This window comes from Agelaius phoeniceus, chromosome 3 (assembly GCF_051311805.1).
Source record: "Agelaius phoeniceus isolate bAgePho1 chromosome 3, bAgePho1.hap1, whole genome shotgun sequence".
Classification (NCBI taxonomy): Eukaryota; Metazoa; Chordata; class Aves; order Passeriformes; family Icteridae; genus Agelaius; species Agelaius phoeniceus.
The window spans coordinates 656,070-669,812 of record NC_135267.1 but is presented as its reverse complement, the minus strand read 5'-3'; the positions used below and the strand labels follow the sequence as shown (position 1 = coordinate 669,812).

The window sequence follows — 13,743 nt, the reverse complement described above, 5'->3', positions numbered from 1 at the left end:
ACAAATGATAGATGAGCAGGGGGGAAGAGCAAGTCTGAGTCCAGCAGGGTGGTGACACCTTTCAGAGGACATCTGAATACAAAATTACATCTGAAAATACAAGTGAATAACGTGAAACAGTGGAACAGGGGCTGACAGGGCAGGGCTGGATCAGCCCTTCAGGGAGGGAGCCTGGGGGCTCTTGGGTGGCACAAGGGATGAGCTCCACTCTGTGGTGGTGTTCACAGGGGTCCCAGGAAGAGGGAGGAGACGAGGATCTGACTCCATGTTTCAGAAGGCTTGATTTATTATTTTATGATATATATGTGATATTAAAAGTAAATGATATATTAAAACTATACCAAAAGAATAGAAGAAAGGATTTCATCAGAAGGCTTGAAAGGCAAAGAATGGAATGATAATAAAATCTTGTGACTGACCAGACAGTCCAAGACAGCTGGGCTGTGATTGGCCATTAATTAGAAACAACCACATGAGCCCAATCCCAGACCCACCTGCTGCATTCCACAGCAGCAGATAACCTTTGGTTACATTTTGTTCCTGTTGCATCCCACAGCAGCAGATAACCATTGGTTGCATTTTGTTCCTGAGGCCTCTGGGCTTCTCAGGAGGAAAAATCCTAAGGAAAGGATTTTTCATAAAAATGTGTCTGTGACACCACCCAGAGCCACGGGGTTTGCAGCAGCCCAAAACTGCCTGGGAGGCATCCCAGGGTCAGATGTGTTTCTTGTCTCAAGGCAGGGACAGGAGGGGTTTCTCCAAAGGGATTTCTCCACCACCACCACCACCACCGCGATTTCTCTCAGACCAAAGTGCAAACACCAGCCTGTGGCTCGGGTGTTCCCCGTGTCTCAGCCGTGCTTTTCTCCTGGCTCGGGTGTTCCCCGTGTCTCAGCCGTGCTTTTCTCCTGGCTCGGGTGTTCCCCGTGTCTCAGCCGTGCTTTTCTCCTGGCTCGGGTGTTCCCCGTGTCTCAGCCGTGCTTTTCTGCTGGCTCGGGTGTTCCCCGTGTCTCAGCCGTGCTTTTCTCCTGGCTCGGGTGTTCCCCGTGTCTCAGCTGTGCTTTTCTCCCGCTCTCTTGCAGATTCCCGTGTCCAGAATCTCCCCGATGCCATTTCCTGCGGGCCAGGTCTCTCCCAGGGCGTGCTTCCCCCTGTCCCTCAGCAGTCCTGGCAGGACAGGGGCCAGGACCTTGGCCGACATCAAGGCAAGAGCCCAGCAGGCCAAGGCTCAGAGGGCAGCGGCCGCCGCCGCCGCCGCCGCCTCGGCCGGGGGAGCCGTGCCAGGGCCCGGCCCGGGCGGGGGGAGACCCCCGGGCAGGGGGGCAGACGGGAGGGACCCCGGCGGAGCCGCCCAAGGCGCAGCTGGAGCGAAGGCGCTGGAACTGGCAGGAGCTGGAAGCGGGGGAGGTTCGAGAAGGTTTCTTCCCCATGGCCCAGGGCCCCGTTCCCAGGTGGAGGCCCAGGCGGAGCCGGGAGCTGCTCGCCATCCTCCTGGAGCACAACTACAGCCAGGAGGGGCCCCCGCGGCAGCCCCGGCGCTAGGGAGCGGTGCTGGGGCCATGCCGAGCCCCCCGCGGGGCACGGGCACCCCCGGCTCCCCGGGCACCCCCGGCGCGGCCCCTCCTGCCCCGGCCCGGGGGGCTCCGGCGGCCGGGAGCGGGAGCGGGCCCTCGGCGGGGACCGGCTGTGACCTTCCCAAAGGCAAATCTCCTTCCCCTCTGGTGTCCCCCCTGCCACCCGCGGGCCCCGGAGCCCAGGCTGGGGCTGTGGGTGCAGCCGTCCCACCCTCCAGCAGCTCCTCGGTAGCAGCCAGCCTTAAATCTCCTCCCCGAGCGAGCTCCAGCATTCCTGCCAACAACCCTTTGGTCACCCAGCTGCTCCAGGGCAAGAGCGTCCCTCTGGAGCAGATCCTGCCCAAGGCGCTGACCAAAGCAGAAATGAAAACTGTCCCGGTGGCTCCTCAGGAAGAGAAGGGGGCGGCAGCTCCCGGCGCCGAGGCAGGGGACAGAGCATCGGGTGTGCCCCCGCAGCAGCTGGGGAAGATCTTCTGCCAGAACAGGCCCCTGCCTCACATTCCAAGGACCTTCCCGCTCCCCTCGGGAAAGGAGCCCGGGCCTGAGCAGCACCACGAGGGGCTGAGCAAATCCACCCAGGAGCAGATCCTGCAGACTCTGATCAAGAGGGTGCAGAGGCAGAACGTGCTGCCCGTCCTTCAGCCCTCGCAGCTGAACCTCCCGCACTCAGGTTTCCCGGTGGAAAACAGCTCCACCAGCCAGAGATTCATGCTGGGCTTCACGGGCAGGAGGACGTCCAAGCCTGCCATGTCCGGGCACTACCTGCTCAACATCTCCACCTACGGCCGCGGCTCGGAGAGTTTGAGGAGAGGCTCCTCCCTGAACGCCGAGCCCCGCCTGGGGCTGAGCAGCCCCGCCGAGGGCGCCAGGGCAGAGCTCGGCGAGGGCGAGGACGCGGGCGGCCAGGGCAGTAGCAGCAGCAGCAGCGAGGAGGACGCGGATGACGAGAGCTCCGGCGATGAACGGGAGCGCAGCAGCGTCAAAGAGGAGCCCCGGGCAGGGCAGGGGGAGAAGGAGCAGGGCTCACACGGCCCCGCAGAGCCCGGCGCCCTGGGGACAAAGGCCGCCAAGGAGAAGGTGCCAGCATTGGATGGCACCGCGCTGGCCCGGGACCTGCTGCAGGCAGCGCAGGAGCAGATGGCCCACGCCATGAGGGGCAAGGGCCACGGTGGCACGGAGCTCTTCGGGCCCCCCACCCCATCGCCAGACCCGGCACAGCCCCCGCTGCTCCCTGCCCCGCACCCCCCGAAGCTGCCCGGGAGCTACAGCGGCACCATCAACGTCTCCACCTCGCCCGACGTGGGCCAGGGCTCGCTGATGAGCGAGTGCAAGCAGCTGGCCAGCTCCATGGGCAACGTCATGTCCTTCTCGGTGACCGTCACCACCATCCCCGCCGGGCAGGCCGTGAACTCTGGCGGCCACGGGCAGAGCCTCCCGGTGCAGGCGTTCGCCGAGGACGGCGCCATGGAGGATCCCCCTTCCAAATGTTACTGCAGGTTGAAAGCCATGATCATGTGCAAGGGCTGCGGTGCCTTCTGCCATGACGACTGCATCGGCCCCTCCAAGCTCTGCGTCTCCTGCCTCGTGGTGCGGTAACTGGGAGCAGCACGGCTCCCTCCGGGGGCCGCCGTTGGGAGAATCTTGGGAAGAAACAGGAATTTTACTGCCTTGCACAAGAGACACGTTACTGAATCAGGAATCCAGAGTTAGAGTCCTTCTTTCATTAACGAAAGAGCACCTTCTTGTACAGGGAGTCGAAATCGCGCTCGACTACGTGAATTGTGACAAGAGTTTGCACTTAAGGAATTATGTAAATATGCCACATTATTTTGTTTAAAGATATTTTTTCAATCTTTTAGGAGATAGTGTTTGACTTGTACTGCAGTTCCAGTAACCCCAGCCTGCTCTGAGCACGTTTGCTGAGCTCTGCTCTCCCCGGGGAGATCCAGCCCACAGCCCATTGTTGGTTTTCTGCTGGCACAGGGAACACAGGGAACGGGATAATCCGAGTCCAGCCGTGTGTGGTGGTGGGGACTGAGGCAGGAGCCCTGAGCAGGCTCCCTTGGCTGCTCCCAGTTCACATCCCTGGGAGCTGAGAGGCAGCCCTGATGCCTTTCCCTCTGTTCCAGAGGCCCCTGGGCTGTGCAGTGCAGGCTGGTGTTCCTGGTTTGCAGATCCCCTCTCCCAGTATCCCAGCTGGAGTATCCCAGGTGTCCGGGTGTGCTGCTGCTGGAACTGCAGGGAGCTGGGCTGGCCATGGCAGTGACCAGAACAGCTCAGTCCTGGGGCTCTCAGTGACCCACGGGGAGCAGGGGTCACACAGCTGTGCCTGGCCAGGCTGGCAGGAACCTGCTCTCCTGGGAATGCCCAGAACTGGCAGGAACCTGCTCTCCTGGGCATTCCCAGGGCTGGCAGGAACCTGCTCTCCTGGGCATTCCCAAACTGGCAGGAATCTGCTCTCCTGGGAATGCCCAGGGTTATCAGGAATCTGCTCTCCTGGGCATTCCCAGGGTTATCAGGAACCTGCTCTCCTGGGAATGCCCAGAACTGGCAGGAACCTGCTCTCCTGGGCATGCCCAGGGTTATCAGGAACCTGCTCTCCTGGGCATGCCCAGGGTTATCAGGAACCTGCTCTCCTGGGCATTCCCAGAACTGGCAGGAATCTGCTCTCCTGGGCATTCCCAGGGCTGGCAGGAACCTGCTCTCCTGGGCATTCCCAGGGCTGGCAGGAACCTGCTCTCCTGGGCATTCCCAGGGTTATCAGGAACCTGCTCTCCTGGGCATTCCCAGGGTTATCAGGAACCTGCTCTCCTGGGCATTCCCAGGGCTGGCAGGAACCTGCTCTCCTGGGCATTCCCAGGGTTATCAGGAACCTGCTCTCCTGGGCATTCCCATAACTGGCAGGAACCTGCTCTCCTGGGCATTCCCAGGGTTATCAGGAACCTGCTCTCCTGGGCATTCCCAGGGTTATCAGGAACCTGCTCTCCTGGGCATTCCCAGGAGCTGGAGCTGCCATCCCACAGCCCAGAGCCATCTGCTCTTGGGACACAGGGGCAGGTGATGGGCACAAAGTGTCACCCTGGGTCCTGCCATGCTCTGGGAAGTTTTGTTCTCATCCAAACACCCCCATGGTCAGACATCTCCAATTTCTATCCAAGATTTTGTATTTCCTTGGTGTGGGGGAAGGCAATTGAGAGTCTGCCTGGGCCTCCTTGGGTGGCTCTTTGTGTTTGAAATACCAAATTGGGCTGAGCTCAGCTCAGCTGGGGCCCAGCTGAGGGAGGGGTGCTGGGCAGCCCCTCAGGGCTCACTGGGGACAAGGCTGGTGGCACCTGTGCTCCCTGACAGTTCCTGGCTTCCTTCACTTGCACTGAGGGAAATCAAAGCACAGTGGCCCCGTGTTCCTGGGGGCTGAGGGTGCTGATGGAGCACAAATCACCCAGGGCTGTTCCCCTCCCGGGGCGGGTCAGGGAACAGAGCTGTGGATGTTTTTGATGGAGAAGCACTGAATTCACTTTTAATCCAAAGGCCTTTTTAAGCTGAAGCAATATTCCCCCAGCAGTGGGGCAGCTGAGTGGTGCAGGGGTGCTCAGCCTTCCCTTCCCCTCTCCTTTGTACTACTGCTCCCCTCCCCTTCTCCCTGGGAGCCCAGCACTGGTGGTGAGGAGCAGAAATAATTCCTGGCTGCTTTTCCAAGGAATAAGAGGTGCCCAAGGCTGCCAGAGCTCCAGGAGCCTTTGCCAAGGCTCTCAGGCACAGGGTGGGATTGTTGGGGTGTCTGTGCAGGGTCAGGAGTTGGACTGGATGGTTCCTGTGGGGCCATTCCAGCACAGGATGTTCCATGACTGTGGTTTAGTTGGTGATGATGAGGCAAAGGGAGTTGCAGACTCAATTCCCTCCCTGCCTGGGGAGTGCAGCTGCCCCTGGAGCAGCAGGAGCTGCAGCATCACCTGCTCTGGGTTCTGCCAGCTGAAATTCCCTGCAGAGCAGTGACCCCCACCCCTGACATGATTCCCCATTGCTGCTCAGGATCCCGTGGGGAGGAGCATTTAGGGATTAGAAATTAACTCCATTCTTTAAATCTGAAACATTGCACAAAATTGGCCCCACAAGCATCTCCCACCCGTGGTGGTGGTGGTGGGGGAACTCAAGAATCCCCTGCCTGTGCCACTTCCTGCTGTTTCCCACTTCCAGCTCTTGCTTGGAAGAGGAAATCCTGCATTTTTGTAAACCTGGGGAGGGAGGAGGCAGTGTGGGCTGGTTTGGAGCTGAGAGCAGGATCTGTGCACCCCTCCCTCGGTAGTCCTGGACAGACACTTCCATTGCTGGCTGGGACAGCCCGGCAGAGGCCAACGTGCAGCTGACAGAGGAGAGTTCTCAGAGGAGAGGGAGAGGTTTCTCTGCACACTCAGGTCAGTTCTGCTCTCTCCTTGGCTCCTCTCAGGCTGATTTTCCAGGCTGCTGGAGACGGGGAAGCAGAGGATGAGGAGGGAGCTGTGACCCTGAGCACTCCCAGGCATTCAGCTGCTGCAGCTGCCACTGGAAAGGCTCTTCAGAGCCTCCCAAACCATCCCTGCCCGGCTGGTTCCTCCTGCTGGGTTCCCCTGCTGCCCTTGCTGAGCGTGGGTTTGCTGTGCCCATTCCCTGGCACTGCAGGGGCTGCCATTCCCAGGGCCATCCCATGGGAATGTGCCCATCTGGCTGTGCCATCCAGGAGGGGCTGGCTGGTGACCCAGGACATGCAGGTGGCCCCAGGCTGGCACTGGCCAGGGGAGGATGGTGCTGGTGGCTCGGGAGTTTCCACCTGTCAGTGCCTTAGTTCCATTTCATGGATCAACACTTAGCTTGGGCTACTTTTCTTCCATTTCTTTTTAAGGAAATCGATTTTCTCAGTGCCCATTGAGGTCTGAGCACGCCCCTGGTGCAGCCTGGGGGAGGGAGCATCTCTGAGGGTGAGCAGAGGGCACTGGGTGTGAGGAAATTGTTTGGGATGAGGGGCTGGGTGTAATAATCCCTGCAACAGGGACAAAGCCCGGGAGGTTTTGTGTGCTGCAGCTGGGTGTGGGATGATGGCTGTCAGAAAGGGGAATCCTCTGGGGTCCCACTGCTGAGGCTCCTTCCCATCCACAGGAAATGCACCTCCACACGGCATTTTATAACAAAGGGATGTGGTGACAGAGTTTAAACCATTAGATTTCAGCCCCCCAGGAATGAGTTTATTGGCACTGCAGGGAATGGTGGCGTCAAAAATCCAGGATTTCCAAAGCCTGATGTCAGAGTGTTTGTGGCAGGGAAAGGAACCTGACGAGGGAGGAGGTTTCAGTTTCCCTTTTCAGGACACAGAACTGGAATTAGAGCCTGACCAATGCCCCAAACCCTGCGGACAGGCTGTGGCACAGGAGGTGCCAGCACGGCTCTGGGGGCTCAGGTTTTGAGCCAGGTGGGCAGCAAGGGAAGGAATTAGGTGTGGAATTTTACTTTCCCTCCGGGAATTTACAGGAAGGAGGAGGTTCCAAGCAGTTGCACTGGTTGGGGAGGTGGAATTATTTTTCGTTGTTTTTGGTTGCACAAAACAGCTGCTGGAGCAGCAGTTCCTGGTCAGGTTGTTACCGGGAGGGACCTTCAGGAGTGACCCTTGGGAGGGACCTTCAGGAGGAATCCTCGGGAGGGAACCTTGGGAGGGATCCTCAGGAGAGACCTTTAGGAGGGACCTTCAGGAGGGATCCAAGGGAGGGACCTTGGGAGGGATCTTCGGGAGGGATCTTCAGGAGAGACCTTCAGGAGGGATCCTTGGGAGGGATCCTCAGGGGGGACCTTCAGGAGGGACCTTCAGGAGGGATCCAAGGGAGGGATCCTCAGGGGGGACTCTGGGGAGGGACCTTCAGGAGGGATCCTCAGGAGGGACCTTCCGGAGGGATCCAAGGGAGGGATCCTCGGGAGGGACCTTCAGGAGGGATCTTCAGGAGGGTTCCTTGGGAGGGATCCTCAGGAGGGACCTTCCGGAGGGATCCAAGGGAGGGATGCTCGGGAGGGACTCTCAGGAGGAACCTTCAGGAGGAATCCTCGGGAGGGATCCTCGGGAGGGACACAGCAAAGGCCATCCGGGGCAGGAGGGTGGATCGGGAGTGGCTTTGGGGTTTCTCTCCAGGGAGGCTCCGTGCGATGGTTCCCGAGAGCCGCGGGAGGTGCGGAGGGCAGGGCCGGGCTGGGGTTTCCCACAGCGGGGATGTGGGAGGCGGCGGGGCCGTGGCAGCGCCGCTTTGCTGATTGATTGATTAATTATGGCAGGTAATTGATTGATTAATTATGGCAGGTAATTGCAGGGGTGGGCAGAGCACTGCTGCCGCCGCCGTGTGACACGGGGACAGGGGACAGGGGACAGGGGACAGGAGCTGGTGCCGGGAGCGAGCAGCCCTGGGTGGTTTTTAATGCTTCCGTTTGCTGGACGTGCAGAGCGAGTCGGAGAGCTTTCAGTAATATATTTTAAATAATATATATTTTAGTATCTGAGAGGAGCAGGCAAAGGGGGGGTTCTGGGTGGTGACAGGGTACCGGGGGCAGTTCCTCGGCCAGGCCAGCGGGGTTCCTGCAGCACAACTGAAAAGGCTCCGTTCCTGCCGTTAATGCAATAAAAATGGGAATTCTCACAAAGAAGCAATCCAATACTGTTTCCCAGAGGCTTTTCCTGTGTGGACAACAGGCCTGTAAACATAGTTCCAAAAATCCTAAACCTTTGTCTTTTGCCTTTTTAAAAGGGACTTCGATTGGGCTTGAGGGTCTGTACAGCAAAATCGAGGTGACACCATTTGAAAATGTATTTTTACACAAATAATATAGAAAAAAAATTCATATTTTACATAAGAATTTTAAGTATTTGAAATATGTGTATATATATACTGTATGTACTTCGTATATGCTTTATTTTACATTTTCAGTGTATTAAAAAGTATTTGAGCTGGTTGGATCTGAGATGTAATAATGTTTAAAGACACAAAAACAAGGGAGAGGAGCCTGGGGGAGGGCGGGTGGGAGCTCTGCAGGGAAGCACAAGCCCAGAGCAGAGTTTGGGGAAGGCTGTAGCACTTTGAGAGCCATAAATTGTTCAGATTTCCTCCTTTCCTGGGATGATCCAGGAGCTGGGATGGACCCTTCCCACAAGGATCATCCCACAGAGCCAAAGCTGCTGCAGTCCCGGCTCCAAACCAGCCCCGGAGCGCCTGGGTGTGCTCCAGGGTGGGTGGGGATAAATGGGGGCGTTCTCCACAGAATCCTTGAGGCTGGAAAAGAGCTCCCAGCTCATGGAATGCACCCTTTGACCAACGCCACCCTGTGGGGGATTCAGACACCCAACCTCTACCTGTCAAGGGAACTCCAAATAGGGGATTTCCGACTCTGCAGGGCTGTTGGTGCAAATCTTCCTGCAGAGCTGGATCCATCTGTGCAGCTCTTGGCACTGGAGTGAGTTCCCATCGGGAGGGGGCACTGACAGCAGACACAGCTCCATGTTGTCAGGAAAATCAATCCACAAACACCATGACATGATCATGTCCACGTGGACATGAACCTCTGTTCATGTCCAAAAAGGAGACAGAGGAGTCATTTTACTTAATTTGAATAAAGGGAGAGGCCATGGGGCATTTCCCTGGGGTCTCTCCAATTTTTGGAGGTTGCAGCCTCCTTTTTATCCCAATTTCCCAGCCACATTTCCCTTCTCTCTTTCCCCATTTGCTGAGGTACTTGAGAGGTACAGAATTCCCAAAACACCTGATACCAGAGATTTTCCCTCTAATGTATAACCCTCCCTTTTCATTTTTAATTCTTACAGAACTTAGGGTTTTTCTTCCCCATTGTTTCTTTCATCTTTCAATGTCCAGTTTCATTTATCAGCAAACCTAAAGTTTATTTGTGAAGGCAAATATCTTTTTCCATTCATCAATCAGTGAATCCTTCCTATTGCACCCCTGCACTGAGAGGTGAGCACAGGGGCTGTGAAGGGCTGTCCCTCCCGTGCCAGGCTCCCTGTCTGTCCCAATAATACACGAAATAAAGCTGCACACATGCTGGAACCTCCAAGGTGAAAAGAAGGGAGGTTTATTTCTTGACCTTGATATAAATAGAATGCCAAAAGTGGCCCTGGATTGGAGGATGAAATTGCCACCTCTCTGTCGGGTCTGTCTGTCTGTCTGTGCCCCGACACGGGCAGGGTGGTTCTGGGGTGGCACGTGTTTCAAAGGACGAGTCTGGACTCTTCAGCTTTTCCATCTTCAGATTGTTTATTGTTTCTTATCTACAAAATTTTCTGTCTGCCCAACAGAGGTCTGACCTGCAAGCAGTCACAGGCACTCTGACCACCCACGGGGCGGTCATGTCTTTTTATACTAAAATCTACGTACATGATATTTACTTTTATTTTCCAATACTTTTCACCCATGTTGGCAAGTGCACCTTCACCATAAACCAATCCCCAAGTGCCAACATCACCACAGGAGATGGAGGACAAGAAGAAGAAAGAAGAAGGACGAGACACGCCCTGATCCCTCCATCTTGTCTCCATAATCCCCCTGTACCAAAAACCTTAAAGTTTATATTTCACCCTATAAATGTGTCCCTTTTACACCCTTCACTCTAAAGTGATTCTCAAGTCCTCAAACTGCTGTCACTTCTGTGGATGGATCAAAATCAAGCCACCAAACACTCTTGGCAACATTCCAGGATTTCCGAGACCCCCAAGGGTTCTCCTGGCCTCTCTGGACATCGGGAGTGATGTGCTGGGTTCCCACACCTCTCCAATGACACTGGTCAAACCAAGAGCCCATCAAATTTCTCCTCCTCCAGAAAGAAATGCAAAATAATCATTATTTACATGAACAGTGCGTGAGAAACCCCATGACAAAAATGTAAACCTCAGAAGGCTCAGAAGAGCAGGGTGACTCCCTGTCCAGAGGGATCCTGCCTTCATCCCAGGCCTCTTCCTCCCAGCTTCCTGCCCTCCTGCAAAGCCCTGAGAGGGAGCAGCAGCCCTGGGGGTTGTTTCCTGTTCAAGGGGCCTGGGTGAGATAAAATGGCAGCGTTGGAGCTGCTGCACCTCCAAACAATTGTTCTGTATTCCAGTGGTGCTGCTGCATCTCCCAGTTCAAAACGGAACCAAACCGGTCTCCTGTCACTTCAGTGATGCTGGTTATGGATTTTAGAGTGGGAAAGCTGGGCTGAGGGTTTCCCCTTTGGAGGGCTCTTTCAGGCCAGATGCCAGGGATGTGATGCCACGGGCAGTGAGTGTGCTGCAGCTTCCTGCAGGCCTGCTTGCCAAGGGATGGGATTCACCTGTCCTGGTGGGATGGGCACTGCTTGAGCCTGGTGCACACAGGATTTACTCTGAGCCCACAGAAGGGCTCTGTGGGACCCCCGGGCACTGCCAGCCCAGGAGTGTCACAGGCTGTGCCAGCCACACTGAATCAGCACAGTGCTGCTGTTGGGTTCACAAACACACAATCACATCAGGGATTACATGTGGTGCTGTTGGGTTCACAAACACACAATCACATCAGGGTTCACAGTGCTGCTGTTGGGTTCACAAACACACAATCACATCAGGGTTCACAGTGCTGCTGTTGGGTTCACAAACACACAATCACATCAGGGTTCACAGTGCTGCTGTTGGGTTCACAAACACACAATCACATCAGGGATTACATGTGGTGCTGTTGGGTTCACAAACACACAATCACATCAGGGTTCACAGTGCTGCTGCTGGGTTCACAAACACACAATCACATCAGGGTTCACAGTGCTGCTGTTGGGTTCACAAACACACAATCACATCAGGGTTCACAGTGCTGCTGTTGGGTTCACAAACACACAATCACATCAGGGATTACATGTGGTGCTTTTTATTGAAGAGCTCTGGGAATCGGGGTGGTTCCACCCAAATCTGATTCTGACCATACATTCAAGGTGGACGTGTTTTATACTCTATCATTACATAACTTTCATGTTGATTATTAAAATTATGTTGTTCTATTGTATACACAGATTTCAGCTAAACATAGCCCCCTTTTAATTTCCAACATAGTTTCTCATGATTCTTCTTATGGTTATATAATAATTCTATTTAATTACTAAACAATCATCACATCTAACAATTATATCTTTTATCATACTGCTTACCCAGGTGCAGTGATCTGAGAAAACACGAGGCCCAATATTTTCAAAGACTATTTTTAACATTTTCCAGGGCTCCACTATCACTGGGGGTGTGCATCAAAGGCACCCTCGGGTCACTGAGGAGATTTCTGGGCATTTAGACCAGCCCAGGAACAATCCATGGGGGACACTCATGGATATATATATATATATTTTATATATATGTATAAAAATCCACCTTAGGGTCTCAGAGGGGGATCCAGGGCTGCTGCCAACAGCCCATTCCCAAGCTGGCACTGGAATATCAGTGCCCTCAGGACATGGCACCAGACAAAATCCTGGCCTGGGGCTCATGTCCTGCCATGGATTCTGCTCCTCTTCCTCACACAAGGCCCTCTTTGCAAATGAACACAGGATCCTGTAGTTCCTCAGTGCTGGAACCCTGGATGCTGAGAGTTTTGGCCTTTCTGTGCTGAAAGGCACAGACCCTCCAGAGAACACTGCATTTGACCTGAGGCCATGGAGAAGCTTCCCGAATTGAATTATAGCACTGGGATTACAGGTGAGGAGTTTGAACAGAAGTGTGTGATATCACAGGGTGGAAAACTTAGACTTTGGGTGTTTAGAGTGTAGTAATATGTATGGGGCAAGATGCAGGTTTTAGGGCAGAGGCTGGTCCTTCTTCTTCACCTTCTTCACCTTCTTCTCCACCTTCTTCACCTTCTTCTCCACCTTCTTCACCTTCTTCTCCACCTTCTTCCCCACGGGTTTGGGTGCTGGTGGGTGGGTGGGCAAAGGAATCAACACCTGTCCCTGGACACATGTGCTCCCTGTCATGGTCCATCTGCTCACCAAAACCATCTGGGGCCATGGCCTTGGGCCCTGCTGAGGCTTTTCAGGGATTTCCCTCTGCCTTCCTCCCACAGGGAACTCCACTTGCCTGCCTTTACAAGCTCTGGATATCTGTTAATCTTTCTTTTGGCATATTTTAAGGGGAAAATATGGGAAAACATTGGTTTATTACTTAGCCCTAATAAATTCTGCAGTTCCCTCACTACCTGGGGTCTCAAGACACTTGAGGAGCATGGAACTGTAGATTTGGGGAAAAAAACAGGAAGAAATCTGTATGAAGTGACAGGAACTTGATCACCCTTAAAATGGAGGGATTCAGGCAAACGGGTGTGTAACCAACTCACCTGATTTCGGACAGGAAAACTCTGAGTGCACTTAACAACTCAGTAAAATCAGCAGCACTGAGGAACGTGCAAGAGCTTGGGATTTCTTTTCCCTGAATCAATTAAAAGTATCAACAATTCTGTATTTTAAGTATGGAAGGGGTTGGAGACCTGCCAGTGGGAATAATCCACCCCAGCCCTCAGGTGGCATTTTGGCAGCATCACTAGACTTTAATTTATTCTCATTTTTAATCTGTGGGACTAATTAATGGCTCTGTCTCGTTGTTCAGTGAGTAAAACCTTTTTTTTTTTTTTTCCTAGCCAGGCTGAATTCCCCTGGGACCCTTGGGAAGAAGGAGGATGGGCACAGCCCGCAGAGGAGCGGGAAGCCCGAGCTCCCGGAGCACAGAGAAATAACTGAGGCCATGGCACCCTCTGGTGTTTTTGCAGCTTGCAGCACTTCTCCCTGGCAGACGCCTTTTCCAAATGCCGCTTTGGCTGCTGCTGCTGCCTTCGGGGTGGAAATGCAGCCAGCAGGAATCACCTCCCTCCCTTGGTCCCACTGCCACCCGTGGGCTTGGCTCCGGAATGCCGGGACAAATTCGGAATTCCGAGCGCCGTCACTGGCACAGCTCGCAACGAGCATCGCCACAGCAGCGGCTCCAGCGGCAATTTCCCCTCTCATTTCCTATTCCCTGCCAAAGCACTCCCTCCCAATCGTGCAAACCGGGAGTGGTTCCTCTCCCTCTCCCTCTCCTCGCTGTGCAGGAGGAGCTGTGACATTTGCACGGCGACAGAGAGCCTGGAACAGAGCCCATCCTGCTCAGGGAACGCTGCCGGCATCGGTGCTGCTG

The 13,743-nt window shown here is 54.9% G+C and overlaps 1 protein-coding gene across 2 annotated transcripts in view; it reads left to right on the top strand.

Moving 5' to 3' along the window:
- The window catches only part of ASXL2 (ASXL transcriptional regulator 2), an 80,863-nt gene extending 72,325 nt beyond the window's left edge, over positions 1-8,538 (top strand). For both annotated transcript variants that reach the window (XM_054653030.2, XM_054653029.2), the window contains one exon: positions 1,083-8,538. In XM_054653030.2, coding sequence (XP_054509005.2) covers positions 1,083-3,170 — 2,088 coding nt within the window. In that variant the 3' untranslated portion in view covers positions 3,171-8,538. The remainder of the gene's footprint in view (positions 1-1,082) is intronic.
- The last annotated feature ends 5,205 nt before the right edge of the window (positions 8,539-13,743 follow it).